General features: G+C 44.1%; 4 protein-coding genes across 5 annotated transcripts; 2 read left to right on the top strand and 2 right to left on the bottom strand.

Annotated features, from left to right (window-relative positions):
- Positions 1-1,022: 1,022 nt before the first annotated feature.
- Positions 1,023-8,275, top strand: LOC139214333 (protein crumbs homolog 1-like). The gene is made up of 8 exons (XM_070845160.1): positions 1,023-1,071; positions 1,391-2,350; positions 4,052-4,602; positions 4,752-4,917; positions 5,926-6,844; positions 6,960-7,001; positions 7,101-7,223; positions 8,023-8,275. Exons 1-8 carry the CDS (start codon positions 1,023-1,025, stop codon positions 8,273-8,275), a joined length of 3,063 nt encoding a protein of 1,020 aa, XP_070701261.1.
- An 812-nt stretch (positions 8,276-9,087) lies between these two features.
- LOC139214335 (uncharacterized) lies at positions 9,088-13,614 on the bottom strand. 2 transcript variants are annotated; one of them, XM_070845161.1, is made up of 10 exons: positions 13,586-13,614; positions 11,836-12,713; positions 11,634-11,739; positions 11,364-11,511; positions 11,206-11,253; positions 10,695-10,772; positions 10,368-10,505; positions 10,171-10,254; positions 9,970-10,020; positions 9,088-9,867 (listed from the first exon to the last, which is right to left on the bottom strand). In XM_070845161.1, the coding sequence occupies exons 2-10, from the start codon at positions 12,647-12,649 to the stop codon at positions 9,751-9,753; spliced, it is 1,584 nt and encodes a 527-aa protein (XP_070701262.1). In that variant the 5' UTR covers positions 12,650-12,713; positions 13,586-13,614; the 3' UTR covers positions 9,088-9,750. The 2 variants fall into 2 exon arrangements, with proteins under 2 accessions (XP_070701262.1, XP_070701263.1); XM_070845162.1 differs by lacking the exon at positions 13,586-13,614 and adding an exon at positions 12,749-12,809 and having other exon boundaries at positions 11,836-12,664.
- Positions 13,615-16,539: 2,925 nt separating this feature from the next.
- On the top strand, positions 16,540-19,022 carry LOC139214798 (alpha-2-HS-glycoprotein-like). The gene is made up of 7 exons (XM_070845722.1): positions 16,540-16,749; positions 17,321-17,431; positions 17,560-17,641; positions 17,766-17,920; positions 18,027-18,122; positions 18,340-18,411; positions 18,543-19,022. Exons 1-7 carry the CDS (start codon positions 16,552-16,554, stop codon positions 19,020-19,022), a joined length of 1,194 nt encoding a protein of 397 aa, XP_070701823.1. The 5' UTR covers positions 16,540-16,551.
- A 2,447-nt stretch (positions 19,023-21,469) lies between these two features.
- On the bottom strand, positions 21,470-22,639 carry LOC139214086 (homeobox-like protein HDP1). The gene has a single exon (XM_070844827.1). It carries the CDS (start codon positions 22,637-22,639, stop codon positions 21,470-21,472), a length of 1,170 nt encoding a protein of 389 aa, XP_070700928.1.
- Positions 22,640-24,975: the final 2,336 nt, after the last annotated feature.

Below are 24,975 nucleotides of genomic sequence, written 5' to 3' on the forward strand. Positions count from 1 at the left end.
TGTACTTAAAATAAAATAAACTTTTGAACTTTACTTGTAACAGTTTTTTTTGGTTCAGCTACTTTAACTTAAAAATGTCATTACTTATTGCACCACCAGAGTTATTATATGCAGCCATCTTTTTATTTAAAACTGTGGGCAAATACACCGGCTATATTTGCATTCATACACATATTTCCAAAACAAACATATGCTGGAATATAGTGATGAACTTGAACGTATTCTGGTAATTACTTTTATTCTGCATGTTGGATCGTGGCCCCAAACTTGGGGCTATAACATCCTGTGGGATCCTCAGTAAAACCTGAGTCAAGTGCAACTGTAAAACAAGTAACACTAAAAAGAAGAGTAAAGCCATCAGTATTACTGAAGACCAGGCTGAATGCTCTTAAGGCTCTTCAGAGAAATTACTTGTGATGACGATAGTAACGTTTCAATGGCAGAGAGACTTCCCAGAATAGAACCACTGGCCTGCGTTTACTCCTCTCAAGGACTGGGCTGCAGCCAAATCGTACTCGATTGAGCACATGCTCTGTAGTCGGCTACATGTGTGTGTGTGTGTGTGTGTGTGTGTGTGTGTGTGTGTCATGGTCATGTCCATGTTTCAGGGAGTGAATGTGTTGTTGAATTGTGCGAATATTTCCCTCTACAGAAGACAGATGATGACATGATGATGATGTAATAAAGAGAAGGTGAATTTCAGTTTGTGTTTTCAACTGGTTAGGTCTTATGTAAGTGTACATCAGAGTCGTGTCTGGGGAAGATGTTTGGAGTCGCACAAATTAGCCTCCAGGATGACCCCCTCCCTTCTCCAACACGTTTAATGTGTAAGACATTGTAAGTGCATTAGCTTAATCCCTCCTATCTGTCTCACACCGCTCCAAGTATTTCAGTGAACACACACATGCACAGAGGAGCAGAGCTGAAGATGGAGCTTCACACACACCAGTTCCCCACCTGGCTTTGACCTGAAATGAAGACATTGCCAAACATCTAGTAATTTGGAGGACTTGTTAAAGACAATGTTGAGATTCAGCGTGCATGTGTGGATTTTATGGTTGCTTTATGCAGGTAATGTTTGGGTAGGGTGTGTAGCTATAGATGTGTTGTTGATCACTGTCATATTTAGGAATACTGTTTGGCTGAGGTGTTCAACATGTGTGAAGTGTAATGCACAATATTCCAGTATTATATTTTAAGCAGTTCTGATTAGTTTTATTCATACCTCTTTTGTTTTTGTTTCTCATGCTTCTTCTGTAGGTTAATCTGCTCCCACACACATATTTGTGACTGTGTGCTGAACCTCACCTTCATATGGGTTAACAATTTGCCTGCCGTTTAATATTCAATTGTTTGAAGGTGTAATACTGGCTTATATTCATCCCTCCAGGCACTTTCTCCGATGAGGACATCAGTGGATGTGAGCAACAGCCATGCCAAAATGGTGGCATATGTGAGAGCCACAATGGAGGTTTCCGATGCCTTTGCTCCCCACAAAGCCAAAATGGACGCCTGTATGGGGGAGAGACCTGCACTACTGCACTTTCAGGCTGTGATGACAACCAGTGCGAGAATGGAGGAATGTGCTCTCCCTTACTTGTCAATGATCAGCACACATATACATGCATCTGCCTTGCTGGCTTAACAGGCCCTAAATGCCAGACCCCCACCGTCTTCTCATTTGAGTCCCGAGGCTACATGTACATAGAGACTCAATTTCTAGACCCAGAGGCTCCTCTGAGTGTGATATTCACCTTCAGGACAGCCAGACCGATCGGCACCCTCTTGCAGCGCAGGGTGGACGACCTGCTCTTCAGCATTGAGCTGATGGACGGGCGTCTCTGCCTCCGAAGCCTGAGAGGTCAGGGCTCCAGCACGCTGGTTCAGGAGCTGCCGGAGTATTTGTCCAACAACAAGTGGCACACGGTGGAAGCGTCGCTGGGCGGCGTGGTCAGCCTCATCAGGCTGCTCTGCACTGAAGGAGGCTGCACCAGAGACTCCAGCACTGAAGTCCAGCTGCTTGAGCAAGCGTCCGCTCTCCCCGAGCCAGGAGCAGCTCGTCAGAGCCTCTTCATTGGAGCAGCTGGGGGGAACTGGGGTTTGGGCGAAGCAGACAACCCTGCTGCTTTTCTGGGCTGCTTCAGAGATGTTTTTGTGGACTCACATCTGGTGTTGCCTGTTATAACGCCAGAAGATACAGGCGCCCAGGCTAACATCACTTTGGGATGCAGCGACAAGGACAAGTGTGATGACAGCCCGTGTCAGAACCGGGGACGCTGCGTGAGCCAGGGCTGGAGGAGCTACATGTGTGAGTGCCACAGGCCACACGAGGGACACAACTGTGCAGAGGGTGAGACCGACACACACACACACACACACACACACACACACACACACACACACACACACACCACTGAGTGACATTTCAAATGTACTGAGACTCCAACGAGGTCAGTGGCTCAGTTCCCAAAATCTCTCCTTCCTCGTCATATACACCCGCTCACGCAAACTTACGTTACCTCTCAAAATAAGAGCTTAACTTTCTCTGTTTTCTTCGAGGAGCCATCAGGTTACTTCATTTCTAAAACAGTGGGGCCACGACAAATCATGGATCATGAAAGTAATTTATAATGTAACTGACATATAGCTTTGAGCGTGTGGGTCTCAGAGTTGCATAAAGCTGAATGTTTAGAACATATTTATCAGCTTTGACTGACTTTTTCCAAAGAATTATCACAATATCTAATTGATGATAATAAGAATAAGAGCAATGCTTTGAGTCAAATTCATCTCTAACTTTGTTCATTGTGCATTTTGTCTCTTTTTCGGCAAGTGAATTACATATAAAGTATGACTGTAGGGAGGTGGGGAAAAGTAACAATAGCTCTTTTTGTACAAAAAGCAGACAGCTATTCCAGTCAATGGAAGGTGAAAATGCAGCCAGATCAAGTCTGTGAAGATTCTCAGTCGTCCAGGTCATAGTTATTCCTTAGGAGTTGAGTCAACTGGACTTGCTGAAGGTACTTGCAGACATTTCGCCTCCCATCCAAGAGGCTTCCTCAGCTCTGAACTGTCCTAAAGAACGGCCAGATTAAGTGATAATCTAACATTCCACGAAGCTTAACATCTGCCATAATACAGTGTCACCTGAAACAAACCCACAGGGGACAGAGAGTTCATGTGTGAGACCACAAGAGGACGACTTACCGCTCTGATATACTCACATACCTTTTTCCTCATCACAAAGACGAGCATGTTTATCTGATTTCAATATTATCATATGTGTTTTATTAGGACGATATCAGTATGTCATTTTTAAATATCGTGATTATTGTCAAAACCAGTATATCTTATTTTGAATTCTGCTTGTGCACTGCAGCATTTAGATAACACTTCCCTACCCAGAGCTGCTGAAGGACATGCTGTAAAAACACACACGTACAGGTCAAGTCAAGTTCAAGCTCAGCGGCGTTGCACGCAGAAATTTCTGTGATCAGCTATAAAGAGAGCCACGCTGCAGGATGATAAAGTTAGTCAGTAGACTTTAAAGGAGCTTACAGCGCTAGTAGAAATAGCACAGAGTTATGCAATTAGGAGGCATTCAACAACACCTGGGTCGAGGATTAAAAAAACGTGGGTTTCAGTCGCTCACCTGGAACGCCTTCAGTTTGACCACAGAGTCTTATCGACTCACGCCACACACACAGCGCTTCTCATTTTCAGAGCAAATACTGGAAATAGTCGCCTAATGGCCCATAATATCGACAGCCACACAAACAGTAAATGTTTTATTTGCTTAAAAGTCACACTCACACTCTGACATTGTGCTTATTCGCTTTCTGGCGAAGAGAGAGGATCAATACCAAGCTCATGTTTCTCCATTTAATGGCCAGGCTAGCTATTTCTTTAAACTAAGCTAAGCTACTTTCATATTTAACGGACAGGTATAGATGTATATGGTTGTACTATTCCTTTAAGATGCACCTTTCATCAGGTTCTATTTATCGTTGACTCTCATGGCTTTTTCTCTCCCTTCCTTGTACCCACACAGAGTATATCACTGCCAGATTTGGAAGCAAAGACCTGGAGAGTTATGCTTTATTCTCAGTAGATGATGACCCAGGGGATGCTTTGAGTATATCCATGTTCATTCGCACCAGGCAGTCCAGCGGCCTGCTCTTCATCCTGGCCAACAGCACGAGCCAGTACGTCCGCCTGTGGCTGGAAGATGGCAGGGTCAAAGTTCAGGTAAACAACTTTGAGACCCTTGTTGGTCGGGGTGCGGTCAATGACGGCCACTTCCATCTGGTGACTGTGAAGCTGGAAGAAACGGAAGCCATCTTGTTCCAGTCAGCCCAGAGCCAGGGTTCTACGTCCATTAGACCCATTCGGGCCCATCCTGGGGATCTGGTTTTCGTTGGGGGGCTGCCAGACTCGAAGGCCTCTGCCTCGTTTGGTGGCTACTTCAAGGGATGTGTCCAGGATCTGCGGATCAACAGCAGACGACTGCAGTTCTACCCCATTTCAACTCCGGTGGAATCTTACAGCCTGGATCAGCTCATCAACGTCGCACAAGGGTGCAGCAGTGACAATGCCTGTGCTGTGAGTTCTCAGCAATGCTGTCATGTTCATCATATTGTCCTGACTGAGCTCGTGGCACACTTTCACTTCATATCTGCACTCACAGTGACTGAGGGCAGGACTGACAGGAGGCTTGGCTTGATTGACGTGGGCTGTTTTCTTCTCATCAGGTCAACCCCTGTCTTAACGGAGGAGTGTGTTACTCCATGTGGGACGACTTCATCTGCAACTGCCCCCCCAACACCGCAGGGCAGCGCTGCGAGGAGATGAAATGGTGTGAGCTGTCTCCCTGCCCCGCCACTGCTGTCTGTCAACCCCGCTCTCACGGCTTCGAGTGTGAGTGTCCTGAGATATGAGGATCCCTCTTGTTGCACTATTCCTGTCTTAGAAAGAACTTTGTCTTAAAAACACACGACCGTGGGATTAAAAAAGTCCCAGCGACGCTCTAAGAAAGGCCAAGAAATAGGATCTATGCTATGAATAGTGTAGTGAGGACAGCCGCTGTTACTATTTCAACGACTAAAAACACCACCAAGAAAAAAAAGATTCGTTATAAATGTGGAAGTCTTTTTTTATACTAGCCCATTTCTGATCTTGGTTTATATCCACTGAAGGGACTGTCTGTAGTGTGCAGTCCCTTCACTGGTGCAGGCACTTATTAATTACAGTGTGGCTGATTACAGAAGGGAACAGAGTTGATGCAGGGATCCTACACTGGATTCCTCTAATACGCGGTAATCCCCGGTCAGATTAGGTCTGCCGCCACATGCCTGTGGAAGTTAATGATGACATGTCTTCCTGGACGTGTCACATGTTTGCAAAGAGAAAAGGAGGAGAGCTGTTGACTGAGAGAAGCTGCCAACTCTAAGCCTTTATTTCTGTATTATTCATGCCGTCATCGTGCCTGTATTTGTGCACATGTTCATTCTAAGTGATCATATATTTATATTGCATTATGTAGTATATTGAAATTTTCTCTTTTGTGTTATTACTGACCCATTTTGGCCTTTTTCCACTGCTTATTGTGGGTTTTTTGACATCACTGCGCTGCCAACGATCAAACCAAACTCACACAGTCACTTAATAAATAATGATAATAAAAAAAAGATGTTTTTCCCAAACTTTAACTTTGATCCTCCCCACGAAAAGTCTTGTCTTTCTTTACCTTCATTGGTTAAGCTTCTGCTGGGTGTGATTGTTTTCAGAGGCTTTCGTGTTTAGCAGGGAGTAACAGTGGGCACTACGTCCTGATGCTGGGAGTTACAGTAAATGAATGTGGAAACTACAGTAAATAATAACGTTTGATTTCAGTTCTGTACGTCTCTCTCATTTCTCCTCCTCCAGGCTTGTCAAACGTGACATTTAGGGATGACAGCAGCATTTTGCACTACCGGAGCAACGGGAAGATTGCACGTCGCCTCAGCAGTGTTTCCCTCAGCTTCCGCACGAGACAGTCCACTGCCATCATACTTCAGGCAAACAAAGACTCAGACTACCTCACCGTCTCCCTCCTGGACTCTCATTTGGCCATGGAGCTCCAGACTGGGACTGGCGAGGATTCCCTCAAGGTGACAGTTCAAAGCCAGGGTCCAATCAGTGATGGAGAGTGGCACACGGTGGAGCTCAGCATGGAGAACCACACACTCCTGACCTCCAGGTGGATCATGGCTGTGGATGGGGGCAAGGAGGAGCTAAGCATGTCCAAAACAGCTGCGGGGGAGCTGGATTTTCTTAGAGAGGGAGCAGACCTCTTCCTGGGGGGACTGAGCCTGGACGCTGGAGCGAACCTATCTGGCTGCCTGGGCCCAGTGGAAATTGGAGGCCTTCCTCTCCCTTTCCACATGGACACAGAGTTGAACCTCCCCAGACCGCAGGAGGAGCAGTTTGCAAGGATAAACGGCAACGTCGCCCCACGATACGGCTGCTGGGGTACCAGCGTGTGTGCACCCAGCCCTTGTGAGAACGAGGGTGTGTGTGAGGACCTGTTCGACCGGCATCACTGCACATGTGCCTCCGAGTGGACAGGGCCACTGTGTCAAGACCCAACAGACCCCTGCATCTCCAGCCCCTGCATCTTCGGCAACTGCACCAACCTCCCGGGGGAGTTCAAGTGTGTGTGCCAGCCGGGGTTCAGCGGTGAACAGTGTGACGTGGAAGTTGACATGTGTGAAAACAGCAATTGCGGAATTGGTGCCACATGCCTCAAGGGTTTCCAGAGCTATGCATGCCTCTGCCCTCAGAATCTGACCGGCCAATACTGCAAGTGAGTTCTTCCACAGTTTATTAACATCCCTGTGACACCAAACTTACAGTTACATACGACTAATTTAGCTTAAAAGGCTCTGAGTTGTACTGATTTACAAAATGGTCTCTTACAGTGAGAAAATTCCTGAAATCCCGTGGTACATTGAGATCAATCCGTAAGTTCTTTTACATAAAACACTGACGCACATTTCCATTATTTCACTACACAAACAGGAGGGCACTGACTTCCGTGTTGTGTTCCTTTATCTGTTCAGACTTCCCCAGTTGCCTGTATCAACATGCACGGGTACCAGATGGAACTACAGCTGCTTTAATGGAGGGAACTGCTCGGAAGCAGACAACACCTGTTACTGCCTGCCTGGTTTCACAGGACAGTGGTAGGACATGCATAATGATATTTAATCCTCTTTGCTGCCTGCAGGAAGACCCCGAGGGTTCTCATCCCCAACGGTCAGCACCTAACGGGCCAACATGGAGTCGCTAGATATCCTGACAGGGCCACTCAGACATTTGATTGATATGTTAAATTTAATAATTTGGAATGATTTATTATGTTTTAGATATAGCATATATGCCGAGAATCTCAGGACCTGAAGTCAGGGACATTACATGTAGTGTAAAAGGTGATGCTTGAATCAACAAACCCTCAGAAAACCATTGCGTTCCCCCTAGTTCTGCAGAGCATTTTAGTGTCTTTCAGCTCGTTGTTTTGGTTTTGCGGCCCGCTGCTTGACTGTTTTGCTTCACTGTCTTTCATTGGTGTAGTGTTTACATGTAGCAGGGAGCTAAACCCTCTGTATGACACCCATTAGCAGCAAACTGCAGATAAAGTTAGCAGCTAGCTGGTGGAGCATTTAGCATTTAAAGACTTTTCCAACAAGAGTCAGAGGAGACCAAACATAGCTAAAAGTGAATGTTGGTGGTGCGCTCCAAATGAATGCTAAGCCACTTGTTGCTAACAAATTTGCCTCATCAAATGATTAGCTTGTTTCTGCTGCCCCCAAGTGGGCAAACAAAAAATCTATTACTGCATCTTCAAGTGTCACAGTTGTGGAACATTTCAACAAGTTTGATAGACATGTGCAGCACAATGCCACACCCTTTTTCTCATTCATACCTATTAGAATATTCTTGTTCATGTTCTATAATTCTTCTGTCTTTATTTTTTCCCTCCAGGTGTGAAAAGGATGTGGATGAATGTGCCTCGGACCCCTGTATGAATGGAGGCTTCTGTGTCAACTACGTGAACAGCTTTGAGTGCGTGTGTGACATGAATTACTCAGGGATACACTGCCAAATAGACGTCAGTGACTTCTACCTGTACCTCTTCTTGGGCCTGTGGCAGAACCTCTTCCAGCTGGTGTCCTACCTTGTGATACGCCTGGACGATGAGCCAGAAATCGAGTGGGGATTCTACGTCAACGATTAGGCCCGACTAGATAGAGGGTCTGAATGTGTTATCTGTAACCTGCAGCAGGTCCGTGGAGAGAATTTAGCTTTCTCCGGACAGACTTACTGTTGGCAGATACGTGTCCACACTGGTGTTATGAGCAAATGTGTCTACCTACATGGTCTCAGTGGTGAAGGACTCTTGGGATTTAGGTTGACGTAACAGGTGTGCATCCACAAAGTAGTCTAAAAACAAAGTGGACCACGTTTTGTTCTCCACAATCTATGTTCCAAAACACGTTCCCAGTCCTTAACATGAGTCAGATTGTTGAGATTATTTTTGTTTTTTTAAATGAAGTTACACCCATGCATGTTTTTCTGAGTTCAAAAGACCACACGAGACACAGAACTGCAATAATTATCCATTACGTGTGAAAGTATTTCATCACATTTAGCGTGCTGGTGAGGTCAGTACTAGAAATGTGTCTGTTGTGAACAGATTTGTTTGGTAATGAATATTACAAATTGCACCATAATTATTACGGTATATTAATGCATTTTATCTGGTTCTCATACTGAAAACCAAACAGTAGAGTTCGTCTTGTGCCTTAAATTTTCACTTTTTATCTGAAGCACTGCTGTTTAATCAGTGTGTGTTTTATAACTGTTCAGGGACACACTCACATACAGTTAGAATCTCCTGGATATTAATGAAAATACCTGTTGATAGCTAGGGAGTTGTGTATTTACAAGTGTGTGTGTAATATAAACTGACATGCAGTGCATACAGCACCTGGTCTGTATGAAGAAAACATGAAATAAACTTTGGGAAATGTTTGGAAACTGCTTTTATTTAAAACTTTATACACATATTTTCTATTTTGCAACAAACTAAAATAATAATATTGTACACACTGATTCCAGTTCAACAAGTCGACTTTCTTTACAAACTAATAACACATTGCTTTTATTCAGTCATCTGGTGCCGACAGGTAAAATATGATGCTAACAGCTGTAAAATCATGAGGCAATAACGCATTGTTGGACAAAATGTGCAAATAAGGTGTACAGGTATTTTACCAGAAAATAAGTACCACCTTAACTCAGACAATGACAGATTAAAGCCATTTCAATGTGTAGTCCATTCTTTTAGGCTCTGGTGGTTCAATGCAGACACTCCAAGTCAAGGCCTACCACAAACAAAAAGACCTTTCCTATAAATAACATGCCTGATTAAATATTGATCATATAAATACAGTAATCACACATGGAGAAGGATTTAACATGAACAGTGCACTTGATAATAGAACACTCACAGTGCTGTAAGGCTGTTATAGATCTGCTAATCAGGTCCTACACAGAGACAAGTGTGGACAACCCTAATCCGAAGCAGCACGTACCATCAGCCACACACACACACACACACACACACACACACACACACACACACCCACGCACACACACACACAGACCCTCACGCACACACGCACACACACAGCATCTGTAGGATACTCATCAGTCCAGTTCATGGAGCTTACAGTGGCAGAGCTCTTTGTAGATCCTCTTGCGTATCTTTGGTATGTCCTTTTGTGAAAACTGCAGAGGTTTTCCAAGGGCAAGGCATCTAGAATACTGTGTAAAACAGAGTTATCATGTAATGAGTGAACATTAGGAACAATCAGAGGTGACACTGATTGAGGTCATGTGCATCAGGCTTGAAAAACGTGCCGGTACCTCTAAGACAAAAACTCCACAGTCATTCTCGTTGGTCTGTTGTGGGATTTTCTGTGCAGGACAGCAGGGGGAGACAAGACATCACGTGAGCGAGTGCATGTCAGGTGAAACTCTTTCAACGGCCTGATTTGGCCTCTTAGAGATGTGTTTTGTCCCTCTGTGCCACTTCATCATTACGGGCTTACCGTCAACATAACATACCTCATCGTATGAGATCGCCCATCCGTTTTCAAAGGCTGTTTGCTGCTTCTCCTTTGCTTCCGCCATCAAATACTTCAGGACGTTCTGTTGAAAGCCAAGCATGAAGAACAACATAGTTTTTACAGCATCTCACAGGTAAGATGATCACTTCGAGAAAAGTCACTGACAAAAATAATGGATGAAAACGTGCTGTTTACCCGTGCAACCTTCTGGAGGGCGTTCCCTTGAGAGTCGTAAAGGCAGATCTTCTTTTTGGGAACGTCGGCCGTCACCAGACACCAGTGGACCTCCAGGTGGATGGGCACCAACAGCAAACTCTTGGAGAATAAATCCACCTGTGCAAGAAGGACGGGGTTAAAGCCACCAGCTCTGAGCTCTCTTCTTTTCCTAATTCAGTCTCGTGACAATTTGATCAAAATGATCATGCCGACTTTTTAAATTATTTAGTCTTTTTTTCCCCCAAATCTCCACATGGAAACTGCAATCTGTCTTTACACATAGTGAGACATGATCGCAGGCCTCACCTGCTTTGTCCATCTCTTTACGCCATCGTATCCTTTAGTCATGAGCTGCCTGTGGAAGAAGCTGTTGAGAAAATGGACCTAACAGTGGAGACAAGAGGGGAAGCAAAAATTACAAAACTATTATAAATCTAAAATAATTTAGAGTTGTGCGAGTTCTTGTGTTTTTATTCTGGTCAGAAACACAAACACAACTTTGAAAGGTGTGGCTGCCTCCTTCTTCATGCACTGTATACAGTTTAAGAAATAGGACACACTCTAGATTGTGGGCAAGCGTAAAGGAATAGTTTGACATTTTGTGAAAATGTCCACTGGTTGCTGTCTCCAGGAAGCCACTGCACTCTGACCACAAAACAGTCCCACATGTAACCCAGTAAAATCCCAGCTTGTCATGCTTCCCAAAACATCCAACTATCCCTTTAATTATTGGCAATATCTTAATGAGCCTGGTAGTAAAATCTTAATAATTAGAAAACAAAAAAAACGAGCTAGTCTAGATAGCTTTTAAGACTACCTTGTGATGGGCAGATTCCATGATCAGTTCCCCATACATGTTCATGACCTTAAGCGGAAACAGAAAACACACACCAGTTACATTCAGCATAAACATGCAGGCTTTCATTCATCACACTAATCTTTCCATTCCTAAATCTGTGCGGAAATCTAGGTAACCTGGTCGTTGAGCCACTGCTGATCTGCCAGTGTAGACAAGTCATCCAGTGTCAGTGTGTGTTTCTTGTAGACCACCCGGAAGGAGGGAACAGGTTTCTGAATGATCGCAGCTCGGTATTTGGCGACTTCTGAGAGGATTACGTTTCTCCTGCACGGGTTGGAAATAATCCAGGAATAAAGTTCATTACAAATGCTACTCTGTAAAACACATCTAAGTAGTAAAAAAGTGCTGGTGTCGCTGTCGAGGTTGGAGGATGTTGGAGGATTTACCTGTCACTAAAGTCAGCGTTCAGCCTCCTCTTCAGGTGTCCCAAAACATCGCTCTTCTGTAGCGGGATGAAACTTCCATATATTCTGTAGAAATCATCTAGGAATTCTAAAGAAACATGGAAACACTGTCATCTCAAACGGCTGCGACAAAAACAGAAACGTAAAACCAAAAAGAAAGATCACAATGAGGTAAAAAATCTACCATGGATGTCCGCTGTCAGGACTTTAAGGCTGACAGTATCACTGTTAGCAGTCTGCTCCTGAGCTGGGGTGACAGTAACCAATTGTCCTGAAGGGCCGTCACCCTCCGGCCTTTGAGCGAGCAACATTGTCCTAGTTCCTTTACAATGTGTAGTCAACCCGCGTTCATCGTTGCCTGAGTTCAACGGGGATGCGACAATGTGAGAGAGTTTTAAAGAGTCGGTAGTTTCACTGAGCTGCACCAAAGTCTTTGTTCTTTGAGACGGCGCCGTCTGAGCGACGTTACCTGCGGGAACATTCGAGTCCGTGACCAGATTCTGCAAGCGGCTGGAAGCAGCGATAGTTTCTGACAGCCCGACAGACTCACACAGCTTCAGGGTGCAGTTCTGCCTTCTGAGCGCATCCCCTGAACCCCCACTGTCATATCCAAGGGGCGACACAAGAGCAGACGTTCTGACTTGTGAGTTCTTCAGGTTCGGTGTGGGGTACTCTGGAACTCTGCTTTTAGTTTTTTTTGTCCCCAAACCGAGGCAGGGGCCGGAGCTGATCCCGCAAGCTCGTTTCTTTGCTCTAAATATCCCAAAACGGCCTTTCTCTCTCCGCTTCCTCCACATACAAAGCTGTAATCTACAATACAAGCGTCTCTTATCTCGCCTGGATAGATGAGAGACTCCCTTGATTGAAGACGTTAATCCTTTTTTCCTCCTGAGATGTTTTGCTTTGCTCCGGTGGCTCTGTGTTCGCTGCATCTGGGAGAGGCTGACTGGAGCGAGCGACGGGGGGTCACATGAGAGCACGGAGTGGTGGGTATCCATTCACCCATTCAGCAGCTGGAAGGGCACAGACGAGTCAGATAGCTCACGTGCAACTGTTCTGAATCTGGATTTTATTCTTTATGGCACGGAAATACTCACGTTCCAGGCCATGGTCCGCTGTCGCTACCGCCTGTTTCAGACCGGACTTCCCCCCTTGGTGACTCCAGCGTAGACTTTAAGTAGAACGCATTAGAAGCACTGGATGCTGACGAATCCTGCTGATTTCCTCAGTAGAGTAACGGACACACCGAACAGCTGCTGCAGTACAGAGAGGATGTGTTATCACATGCAGGCTCCTACACATCACACAGGTTTCCTGCTAAATACATCTGTCTTTGCTGATTTTTTTAGTTTTCATTGTTACACATGAAGGTCATGGTGGGCCACTGCAGCAGTGGTGGAATAAAACTACGCATGACTCCAACATTATTGTACTAGTGAGTAAAACATTAAGATATTTTTCAGCTGCAGCTACCAAACACACATATATTATAGATACATTTAGCTTTCGTCAGCTGCAATATCAAAATGATGCTTACATGTTTACACATCAGTAAAATAATGGAATACAGTTTTACTTTGGATACTTCAGGTACCTTTTGTTTATTTAGGTTTTACTCTGGTAAGGGTTTGAACAAAGGCTGTTTACTTGAAACTGAGCACTTTATATTGTTATATTGCTATTTTTTTTTTTTAACTTTAGGTCGTGTGTACACAGATGACTTAATAACAACTCTCTTCTCTACAAATGTCTCAGGAGAATCTAAAAGCTGTTAGACCCAGAGGTGCTCAAAGCGGCTTCACAAGTTGTCAAAGCAAAGTTCAGTGTGTGTGTGTGTGTGTGTGTGTGTGTGTGTGTGTGTGTGTGTGTGTGTGTGTGTGTGTGTGTGTGTGTGTGTGTGTGTGTGTGTGTGTGTGTGTGTGTGTGGAGCTCACATGCTCTGCAGGGGTGAACTCATCAAACAGTAATATTTGATTTCCTCCAGGCTGTGAGGACATTAACGGCTCACAGGTTTGCCAGTCCGGCACGATTTGTTCTCGACACGTGTTTTCAAGCAAACAGCGCAGCTAAAGGAGCTAACGCAGCTAACAGTGTGGCTCACTGACACAACACCTGGGGGGAACAAATGGCGAGCTGCTAGCGGCGACCTCTCCGCCTCATCCCTCCTGCCCGGCCGCCTCATTGAGACCTCGGAGCGGGACGAGCTCCGGTCTGATGAGGCCGATAAAGCTCCACCACGTCTAGCTGCCGGAGAGCTGCTCTACTTCTCGCTGTTGGACCCTCTGAACCCGCACCGCCTTTAGCATCATGTACACAATCCAGTCCACAATGAGCGTCGCGTGTTGATTGCGTCACGCTTGCGACGACCAATCAGATTCCACCGAGAAAGATATCGAACAAAATTAGCTTTTTTAAATTATTATTATTGATATTATTGATATTATTATTATTGTTATTATTATTATTATTATTGTTGTTATTATTGGAGTATTTTTTGATAACTATACTAACAGAAAGAGCATTCACTCAAGTACTTAAGTACAATACTGAGGAACTTCTACTGTAATATTTCCATTTTCTGCTATACTTCAACTCCACTACAACACAGAGGGAAATTATTATTATTATATTATTATTATAAATCTAAAGTTATTTCAGTAATATATGTTATGGAGGGGGGGTATGTTAAGTAATCAAAATAAGCTGCTAGCTGCATCTCTAAAATGATTACATCAATAATTATAATCTAATAATCTAATAAACAGTATTCTGAAATAGGCCATTTTACATAATGAGGCCTTTACTTTTGGCACTTGAGGTCTGAGTTGAGTTTGGACACACCTTTTCATTCAATGGTTTTTCTTTGCATTTATTTTTTTTCTACGTTGTAGACTAATATTGAGGACATCAGCACTATGAAGGAACACACATGGAATTACGTAGTAAACAAAAAGTGTTAAACGAACCAGAATATGTTTTATATGTTACATATTTAAAGTAGCCACCTTTTGCTTTGCTGACAGCTTTGCACACTCTTGGCTTTCTCTCAGTCAGCTTCACGAGTTATTCACCTCCAATGGTTTTCCAACAGTCTTGAAGGAGTTCCCAGAGGTGCTGAGCACTTGTTGGCTGCTTTTCCTTCACTCTGCGGTCCGACTCATCCCAAACCATCTTATTTGGGTTTAGGTTGGGTGATTGTGGAGGCCAGGTCATGTGATGCAGCACTCCATCACTCTCCTTCTTAGTCAAATAGCCCTTACATAGCCTTGGGGTCATTGTCCTGTTGAAAAACAAATGATGGTCCCACTAAGCACAAACCAGATAGGATGGCATGTCGCTGCAGAATGCTCTGGTAGCCGTGCTGGTTAAGTTAAGTGTGCCTTTAATCTTGAATAAATCACCTACAGCATCACCATCACACCTCCTCCTCCTCCAGGCTTCACAGTGGGAACCACATGTAGAAACCATCCGTTCACCTTTTTTCATTCTCACAAAGACACAGCAGGTGGAACCAAAAGTCTCTTATTTGGACCCATCAGACCAAAGCACAGATTTCCACCAGTCTAATGTCTGTTCCTTGTGTTTCTTGGCCCAAGCAGTTCTCTTCTTCTTCTTCTTGTTCTTCCCCAGTCGTGACTTCTTCGCAGCAATTCGACCGTGAAAGCCTCAGACTCAGTCTCCTCTGAACTGTTGATGGGTTAGGGTTAGGTGTTTCTGCTACAACTCTGTGAAGCATTTATTTGTAATTCATTTATATTCATTTGTGGTTTCTGAGGCTGATGACTCTGATGAACTTGTCCTCTGTAGCAGAAGTCTTGTTCTTTCTCTTTCACTTCTAAAAGTACCAAAGCTATCCCTCCACCACCTTTGGCTTCATTATTCAGCTATGTCAGCGTATTAATATTATTTCTTAATTCATCATTCAGCAAAAATCCACAGCCTTAAAACATCCGATTTGTTGGTTCTGTTTCTATTTTATTTTTACTGCTGTTTTCTTATGTCTAGACTGTAAAGTACCTTCTCAGTTTAAAGTGTGACTATGCAGCACTCAAAATGTTGAAATCAGTGTTAAATGTCCACTTCAGGTTTCTCAATACTTCACCATATTGCAGTAGGATGAAAAAAAAATCCTACAAACACCATTATCCTAAATACCATGGAAAACAGAAAAGTAAACCAAAAGATAAAGAAAAATACAACAAATACGTTTATAGCATGGATATTGTTCGTCAGAGTTTTATTGTTGTTTGAGGAAAAATAATTCTTTTTACCAATAATCTTGACATCAGTGACTCTGCAGCCTGTAACAATATGCTGGTAGTCCAATACAGAGCAAATATGTGGGCGGAAGCAATGAGCGTCCCTGTCCCTAACCTGTCCCCCTGTTAACAAATATCCTCTATGCTGAAATATCATTGAGCAAGTGGATCCCTGCTGGGGCCCTGCTCTGTAGCTGACCAGTCTGACCTCTGTGGAGAGGGACGGCTGTTTACACAGTACGGGGCTTTGAACACAGGGCTCTTTATGCATTTTAGCATATTTAATTCAAGAAACGTTGACACCACAACTGGGAACAGCTGTCAAATGAAAATTTGAAAATACAGACAATGGAGATGTTTTTAGATGTGTCGCCATATCACACAGCGGCATGTCAGTTATTTGAACTAGAGACTGCTCATTCCACACCAGAGTTTGGCGACTTCCATTTGTTTTGGCAGCAGTCCTAAAACAGACTGCGACCCATGTATGACGCAGGAGTCAGGGATGATCAAGGTGTTTAACTTGGCCCCGGTTTCCTGTTTGAAGTACAGAATATATACACCCGAGGCTCGAGCCTCTTCTTCTTATCCTCATCTGCTCGACTGTTCGGATACCTTTTGCGTGCTTGTCTCTCACAGAAATGAATCTCCTGGGCGTCACTGTGGTTCTGGTGCTACTGGTTGGGGTTTGGGCTCAGATCAATGAGCTGCGACCAGAGTGCGACTCTCCTGAAGCAGAGGAGGCCGCTCTGGTGGCTCAGGATTACCTCAATGCCCAGCACAGCCATGGCTACAAGTATGCACTGAACAGGATCGAGGACATCAAGATCTTAACTAAGGTGAGTCAGCAGGTGCCGAGTTTTGTGTAGTCACAGACAAAGACGTTTCTCCTGTCCTTCAAGTGTGAGCAAGAACATGGGATGCAGTTCATAGATGACACTGAGCACACTTATTTCCTCTGGCCACTGGATGACAGGAGCAGACATGAGTGTGTAACACACAACGCTGAATAATAAAAAAGGGGAAAAGATCCTATAAAACTTGTTTAGTTGTAGGGAAATGTCGGGGAAAGCTGTCCAGTTTTAGAAACTCGTACATCTAAAATTCGTTCTTTATTTCTTTGTGGGTATATTCCCAAACAGCTGGCGTATGGTGCCTCTACCTGCGTTTGCACATAAATGCCCAAAAACATGAGGAAAAAAAGATTCTATTTCAATTCAATTCAACAACAATGCTCTATTTTTGTATAGATTATGCTCCTTTGGGAAAATACGACACAGAACGTTTCATTTTAAAGCCTTCTGTCTGAATGGTGATCACATAACGCATAATAATGCAGGTTCTATCAAATAACTGTCTGATGCAGTAGATTTTAAGTACTAAATGATGTTTGGTTTTCTCTCTCCTCAGCCTGATGGGGACAACACATATATCCTAGAAGTCGAACTGCTGGAGACAGACTGTCATGTGTTGGACCCAACACCTATTGCCAACTGCACTGTCAGACCCAAAGTATTGACGGTGAGACAGAATAATATTAGTATTATTAGTAATATTAGTGCAAAGTTGATGATGATTTTGGGATATAAAATAATGAGAACAGATTGACTATTGAATGCTGTTTGGGCTGATTCTTTGTCTCGCATCAGGCCGTAGAAGGAGACTGTGATGTGGTGCTGAAGAGGGTTGGTGGAGCTCTGACTGTCACAGCATTCAAGTGTAAAACAGAGGGTAAAACCTTCACATCACACTCCTGACTATGTGAACAAAGACACCCACATACACTCAGAACGTCCCACACAAGTGTCGCACTACACACAAAAGCCTGCACGTGTCTTTCTTCGATGACATGTAGAATCAACAGAGGACCTATGCCTTGGCTGTCCAGCCCTCCTACCCCTAAATGACACTGCAGCGCTGGACTTTGTCCATGCCTCTCTGGCAACTTTCAACAACATGACTGACAACGTAACATATGCTGTCCTGGAGGTTGGAAGGATGTCATCACAGGTGGGCCCAAACACAATCGGTCCAATTCAGTTTTTTACTAGATTTACTGCACCTGCGCCTGAATTTGTCTCTCAGTGCATCAATACTTCTGAACGCCTTGTTTCAGATCGTGTCTGGTGGGCCCATCTATATAGCAGAATATGTTGTAATTGAGGCCAATTGCACTGATGATGTCTGCGTGCCCCTGACTGACGCCATGGCTGTAAGTACACAAAGCATCTACACATTTCTTTAAAAGAATGGAGTGGTTATTTACTAAATTATTATTGGAATCATGTATCATCTACACTTTTTTAAGCCCTGCTTGTAAGCTAATCAAAGAAGATATGAGAGTGATACATCTGATGACGAATGCTCCCTTTAACACTTCAAAATGAACACAATTGAGTAAAACATCTTATTTTTCTTTTCTCTACCAGGAACGTGGTATTTGTTCTGCCAGAGGTATGAACCCTGAGTACATAGTGGACTGCAAGATGTTTCCCAGTCTGGTAAGATACGCTCTTTAACCACTCCAAATAATTTTTGATGGCCAAAAATAAGTAATTAAGTAACAAATTTTACTATACTACATTGATGTAAATGATTTTTCCTGTCTCTGTTGATGCATACGCTTTTTCAGATGCTTGTTGTAGATGCCAACAGCACTGTTGCTGCAGCTCCAGCCTCGCCACCAGTGATCCACGTACATGCAGGCAGCCTGTCACCCAAGCATGGTCTGAGATACCACAAGCTGACTACTGTCCATGACCCTGAGCTAAGTGGCCTCCTATCTACAGAATCGGCAGAGTCTGCAGAAGTTGTACCTATAACCCCTGCAGTGGTTGATGCTGCTGCACCTGCTGCCGATCCAGCGGCACCTGCTGCAGATCCAGCTGCACCTACTGCCGAACCAGCTGCCGATCCAGCTGCCGAACCAACTGCTGATCCAGCTGTAGATCCTGCTGCACCTGCTGACTCTGCCTCTGCCGAAGCCTCTTCCAGTGCTGAGGTCCCTGGTGTTTTGGTGAAGAGAGCTGTTGCATTCCCTGACACCCCTGCAGCTCAGACAGAACCAATTCCTCTTAAGCCAGTGTGCCCAGGAAGGGTCAGATTCTTTTAAGTGTTTGTGTCTCAGATGCTATACTTGAATCATTTAGCTGAACTGGTATTAGAGTCATGTGACTTTAAATTATAAATGAACACGTGGTAGGTAGATACACTTCCTACAAGGAATACTGTCAAATCACAAGTATTGCGTTGTAAAAACTCAAAATTGCTGCCAAATAAATGTCACGTCAAAGCTGTTTTCTTTTTTTGTTCACCTTTTAAAATATAATGAAAAACTTATACTTTACTGCCTTTAATCATTAGGTCAGATAAATATTTGATAGGGACACACTGATAACTTTGAATGAATACACCAATCCCAGTCTTTAGAGGTGCTGTTTGCTGACTGTGTTTACTCATGCCACTGACATTCCTGTGAACCCATTGACATTTCCGCTAACACATTTCCATATACAGCCAAAAATAAACTAAATTTTATCCCATATGACTGTTTGAGACATTTACTCATACATACTAAAATGTTAGTATTGAGATTTATTTAAGATCAAGAGGTCAGGCAGTTTGATTACACAGCGCCCTTCAAATAATCTGGTAATAATTAATCTAAATGCCATTTAAGAGGATTTTCAAAATGAGTGTCAGTTTGTTCTTCAAAATGCCTTATTCAGAAATTATATATATATCTTTCCAATCTGAACACAAACAAGTACAAAACGATTTGTTGTTGATGAATGGGCAAGTTCTAGTAATTGGATTTACGTGAAAAAGGTCAATGTTCAGGAAGTAGCAGTTCACAGCAAGGTAAAAATAAGGTTCAAAAAAGGTAAATGGACCTTTTGATTCTAAACAGCCAATATAATAAAGTACTGAATGTAAACTCAACTTTGAAACTAATAAAAAAAAAAGTCCTTGACTGTCTACACCACAAAAGATAACTGCTATAAACAACCTGCTCCCCTCCCCACTCATTAACCAAAATGCAGACAAATGCATACTTAAAAATAAAATGCAGTCTCAGTTGTTTATTCCCATTAGAAAGGCAATTCATTTCTGCTTCTGATTTCCACCTTCTCTCTGAATGGGTTGGTTCAATCCTGCAAAAGACACACACACTAATTAGTCAGAAAGACAGGGTTAGGAAGTTTTTAAAAATCATTAACATACCATTTGCTTGGTGGTCAGCTGCAGAGCTCGGTTGTTCAAATGCCTTTCCGGCAACATGAGGCCAAGTCCTTTGGCTGGAGTTGAGGGGTGTCATGGGTTTCCAGAAGTCTTTGAACGACTCAGGGAATTTAGGCTTCATGTATGCTGCTTTGAAAGAAGGGTCCTGGTTTTGCGCCACAATTTTTGCATTAGAAACCAATTCTCTGAAAGGCAGTGGAGATCCATTGAAGCTGTTGGGCTCCCTACCTGGTGGGCCATGCTGCAACAGCACATACCCCTTTGCAGTAGGTTCATGTTTAGATTTCTTGGAGCCACTTACCGATGGCTGTGAGGAGCCATTAGGGAATGCTGACTTGTTATAGGTAGGTGCTTGAGCATCTTGAAGCATGTAGTAGGGGACCAGATCAAGTTCACTTTCAGCATCAGGATGTGTTGGCCATCTATTGTCTTTGGATTTTTTGGATGAATGGACCACCTTACGGTGCTGCCCTGGTGTATGTCGCTGTCGTATGTATTGGACGACATGAGTCAGGAAATTAGACACAGAGGTATTATTCAGGCCGTCTATTAACTGGCCAGTTTGTTGCTGTATTAATTGGCCAGGGCCAGTTAGCTGCTGTATTAATTGGCCAGGGCCAGTTTGCTGCTGTATTAATTGGCCAGTTTGCTGCTGTATTAATTGGCCAGTTTGCTGCTGTAGTAATTGGCCAGTTTGCTGCTGTATTAATTGGCCAGTTTGCTGCTGTATTAATTGGCCAGTTTGCTGCTGTAGTAATTGGCCAGTTTGCTGCTTTGGGGGGTGTACAAGTGGCTTATATTGTGCCACTTGGTTCACTGGCTCATTAACTGGAACCTGAGTTTGGGAGGGCATGGGTGATTGGCTTTCCTGGAAACTTGGCAGCTTCTCATTTTGTGGTAGGCCTGGCTGATTAGGGTTTTTGGAATGGTCAAAAATAGGGTAAATTGACTGTTGAGGATTTGCAGGCTTGCTGGGATTACTTCCCGTTAGTGAAACAGGGTTGCCATCTGGTGGCTGGAGAGATGGCCACTTTCCATATCCTGAGGTGGAGTCTGTGGCATATTGAGTTATCACTGGCTTTTGAGGAAATAGAGCAGAACCCAGGCCATTGCCAAACCCAGAATATGCCACTGAAGAGAATAATGGCAATCCTGGATAGATTGAAGGGGCATTGTCAGGTCCTGTAGGAACAATGTGATGGTGATGTTGATGTTGATGAAAAGCAATTTGTGGACAGCAAAACAACCCAGATGAGCAAGACGGATTGCAGTATGCAGATTGCACATATAGAGAACCAAGTTGAGGGTCTTCTGGGACTATACCAACATGTTGCAATTGGCCTTGAGGGGTTTCAGGGTGTTGGGGTTGTTGAGGTTTTGTAGCTGGTTTATCACCAGGCTGTAGCCAAGGGTAGAGTATCTGTTGCAATTGGCCCTGAGGGGTTTCAGGGTGTTGGGGTTGTTGAGGTTTTGTAGCTGGTTTATCACCAGGCTGTGACCAAGGGTAGAATGTCTGTTGCAATTGGCCTTGAGGGGTTTCAGGGTGTTGGGGTTGTTGAGGTTTTGTAGCTGGTTTATCATCAGGCTGTGGCCAAGGATAGTGTGGCTGTTGGGGTTGTTGAGGTTTTGTAGCTGGTTTATCATCAGGCTGTGGCCAAGGGTAGTGTGGCTGTTGAGGTTGTTGAGGTTTTGTAGCTGGTTTATCATCAGGCTGTGGCCAAGGGTAGTGTGGCTGTTGAGGTTTTGTAGCTGGTTTATCATCAGGCTGTGGCCAAGGGTAGTGTGGCTGTTGGGGTTCTTGAGGCTTTGTAGCTGGTTTATCATCAGGCTGTGGCCAAGGGTAGTGTGGCTGTTGGGGTTGTTGAGGCTTTGTAGCTGGTTTATGGTCAGGCTGTGGCCAAGGGTAGTGTGGCTGTTGGGATTCTTGAGGCTTTGTAGCTGGTTTATGGTCAGGCTGTGGCCAAGGGTAGTGTGGCTGTTGGGGTTCTTGAGGCTTTGTAGCTGGTTTATGGTCAGGCTGTGGCCAAGGGTAGTGTGGCTGTTGGGGTTCTTGAGGCTTTGTAGCTGGTTTATGGTCAGGCTGTGGCCAAGGATAGTGTGGCTGTTGGGGTTCTTGAGGCTTTGTAGCTGGTTTATCGTCAGGCTGTGGCCAAGGGTAGTGTGGCTGTTGGAATTTGCCTTGAGGGGTTTCAGGCTGCGTAGCTGGTTTATTGTCAGGCTGTAGCCAAGGGTAGAGTATCTGTTGCAATAGGCCTCGAGGGGTTTCAGGCTGTTGAGGTTTTGTAGCTGGTTTATCATCAGGCTGTGGCCAAGGGTAGTGTGGCTGTTGGGGTTGTTGAGGTTTTGTAGCTGGTTTATCATCAGGCTGTGGCCAAGGGTAGTGTGGCTGTTGGGGTTCTTGAGGTTTTGTAGCTGGTTTATCATCAGGCTGTGGCCAAGGGTAGTGTGGCTGTTGGGGTTGTTGAGGTTTTGTAGCTGGTTTATCATCAGGCTGTGGCCAAGGGTAGTGTGGCTGTTGAAATTGGCCCTTTGGAGGTAGTTTGGGTACTTGCTTTGTGGGAAGCACAGGTATCTGATATGGACCTTCGGGTTCAGGTGGATGAGGATAAGATGGAAAAGTGAAAAAATGCTGTTCTTTGCCCTGAGTAATTTTGACAACTGCAGGAGCTGTAGAAGGGTTCAGTTCAGGTCTCTGTGCAGGAGGGACACCATCAGGCTCAGATAGTTTAATATGGAATGGATAAAGGTAAGGTAGTTTCTCTTGGCCATTAGGTTGTTGAGTGGCTGACGGCTGTGCAGGAGGTCCTTTTTCTTGCCAGGGCTGAAACGGTAAAGGAAATAAAGGCTGGACCACTTGTCCCTTGGGATTTAATGGTAGCACTGCAGGAGAGACAGTTTGCCATTGCAGCCCATGCTTGATAACAGGAGGTGGGGAGGTAGGTTGTTGGGGTTGATAGATGTGTTTTGGCCCTTGAGTTGGTCTGTCATTAGGTATCTCTGAGATCTGTAGTAGCTTGGGGAAAAGCGGTACCTGGAGAAGAGCAGATTGTGCAGGATTTTTCAGGGTAGATTCAGGGTCTTGGGTTGAAGCATGCGATGGAATGAAGGGATACACCCTCTTGCTTGGGATTTCAGTTTGCTGTTGTGAACCTTTTGCTGGAGTTTCAGGTTGAACTGGTGACAGCGGTGGACAGGAAATGCTAGTTTCCCCATTTCCAGCTAGATCCAGGGTGTACATTCCATCCTGGGACACAAAATGTTTTTATTAAAGAACTTTTCAAAAGAAATTTTGGAAATCTCCAAGAAAGTTATACTGTACCCTTTTCTCCATGCAGGGTGCATAGCGAACAGCGATGACTACACCCTCAGGATGTGCAACTACATTCAAACCACAGCTTGGTGACACCGTCATCAGGGGCCCCCAGTACCCATTCACTGGGAAAGTAATACAAGTCTAGTCACTACAAGGTAGTGCAGTAGACATGTTGTGCCTTTATTCAATGTTTTCCTAAACAGAACTTAAGATATTGGGAATGGCAAAAACTTACATTTTATTTTAATTTTAGAGACAGAGACAGTCCAGTCTGTTTTCACAACCATGCCCTCAGGGTGGCAGGTGACCATTGGAGGGTTAGAGGAGGACTGCCTCATCAAAGGGCATGACATCTTCACTGGCAAACCACACCAACGCAATGACAGGACATAACAGTCATCCTGAAATCAGCAGGAAAAAAATATTAGAAGTATGCAAGCAGTACATGGTCCAAGTGTGCAGTGCTTTCAGAGAAGAGTATCCCACCTCGAGAGTGACAAAGCAACCATCATACGGTGCAACTAAGACCAACTCTCTCACTGTCGACCTGATGGTGTAGCCACAGCTTAGTGGCAACTTTGACAGAGGCAGAGGAGTCAGGAGACTTCCTGGTAAAATAAATAACAAATATATACATTTTTTGAATTACACAAAACTGTTCTGTGCATACCTCAAGTACATAAGCAAGACATCTTTAAGTGATAAGCTTGTAAGTTTGTGATGCCACAGGAAAAAACAAACATACCTCTGTCAACAAAGAATAGAGATTCACGGTTGAAAGCAGCATTTTGGACTTGAAGCTTCATTGACTCCTCTGTACATTCAACCCTTGGTTCCAATTTAAGGAGTTTTCCCAGTGCAGCATTGTCCGACTTCAGGCCTAAAGAACCATGACCCTGACCTTCAGGTTGCATGGGAAGCCCCCAGGCTTTTAAAAATAAAGACCAAGTTCAAACAGGCATCCAAGTATTACCTAAATGTTTAAGCAATGGTGCACAGATTCAATTAGAAGCATAACAAATCAAACATGTACATATGCAAAGACATGCATTTGACTTGATGTATGAAAAATAGTGTTAAAAAGTCATGATTGACTATTACAATTCTGCATAGAATGTACTATAAATGTTAGCTTTACTTGCCCATATCTGCTTGGTAATCTGTATTGTCTGAAGAAACTGTAGAATTTCTCCCAACTAGGAGTCTTCCATGGCGGAGTTCTCGTCCTGTAGTTTGATCTTGACTAAGCGTCCCGTTTCCTCTTAATTTATCCAATAGCTTCAGCTTTGTCGAACTTGTGCAATGGCAAAATGAACTAGCAATCAAAAAAAGGCCTAAACATAGAACAACCTTATTGTCCAGACTCTCGCTACACGCCATTGGGAAAACAGAAACAACACTGCACACAGGCAAAATGCCAGAGCAGTGTGCCATAAACACTGAACGCTCTGCTGCACAGACAGGTTTAAAGACTTTGTGTGTGAGGTTTGGTTCTAATCATACTAATCAA

The sequence above is a fragment of the Pempheris klunzingeri genome, chromosome 15, assembly GCF_042242105.1.
Source record: "Pempheris klunzingeri isolate RE-2024b chromosome 15, fPemKlu1.hap1, whole genome shotgun sequence".
NCBI lineage: Eukaryota > Metazoa > Chordata > Actinopteri > Acropomatiformes > Pempheridae > Pempheris > Pempheris klunzingeri.

Excerpts from the sequence above, each read along its gene's own strand:
- LOC139214333 (XM_070845160.1), top strand. The coding sequence starts at position 1,023 with ATGTTGAGATTCAGCGTGCATGTGTGGATTTTATGGTTGCTTTATGCA. Across the intron at positions 1,072-1,390 it reads TTTATGGTTGCTTTATGCAG|GCACTTTCTCCGATGAGGAC; the intron begins GTAATGTTTGGG and ends TCATCCCTCCAG. Across the intron at positions 7,224-8,022 it reads CCTGGTTTCACAGGACAGTG|GTGTGAAAAGGATGTGGATG; the intron begins GTAGGACATGCA and ends TTTTCCCTCCAG.
- LOC139214086 (XM_070844827.1), bottom strand. The coding sequence starts at position 22,639 with ATGATAAACCAGCTACAAAACCTCAACAACCCCAACAGCCACACTACC.
- LOC139214798 (XM_070845722.1), top strand. The coding sequence starts at position 16,552 with ATGAATCTCCTGGGCGTCACTGTGGTTCTGGTGCTACTGGTTGGGGTT. Across the intron at positions 17,642-17,765 it reads ATTCAAGTGTAAAACAGAGG|AATCAACAGAGGACCTATGC; the intron begins GTAAAACCTTCA and ends GATGACATGTAG. Across the intron at positions 17,921-18,026 it reads TTGGAAGGATGTCATCACAG|ATCGTGTCTGGTGGGCCCAT; the intron begins GTGGGCCCAAAC and ends GCCTTGTTTCAG.
- LOC139214335 (XM_070845161.1), bottom strand. The coding sequence starts at position 12,649 with ATGGATACCCACCACTCCGTGCTCTCATGTGACCCCCCGTCGCTCGCT. Across the intron at positions 11,512-11,633 it reads AACGCTGACTTTAGTGACAG|GAGAAACGTAATCCTCTCAG; the intron begins GTAAATCCTCCA and ends CAACCCGTGCAG. Across the intron at positions 10,773-11,205 it reads TGGAATCTGCCCATCACAAG|GTCCATTTTCTCAACAGCTT; the intron begins GTAGTCTTAAAA and ends CTCCACTGTTAG.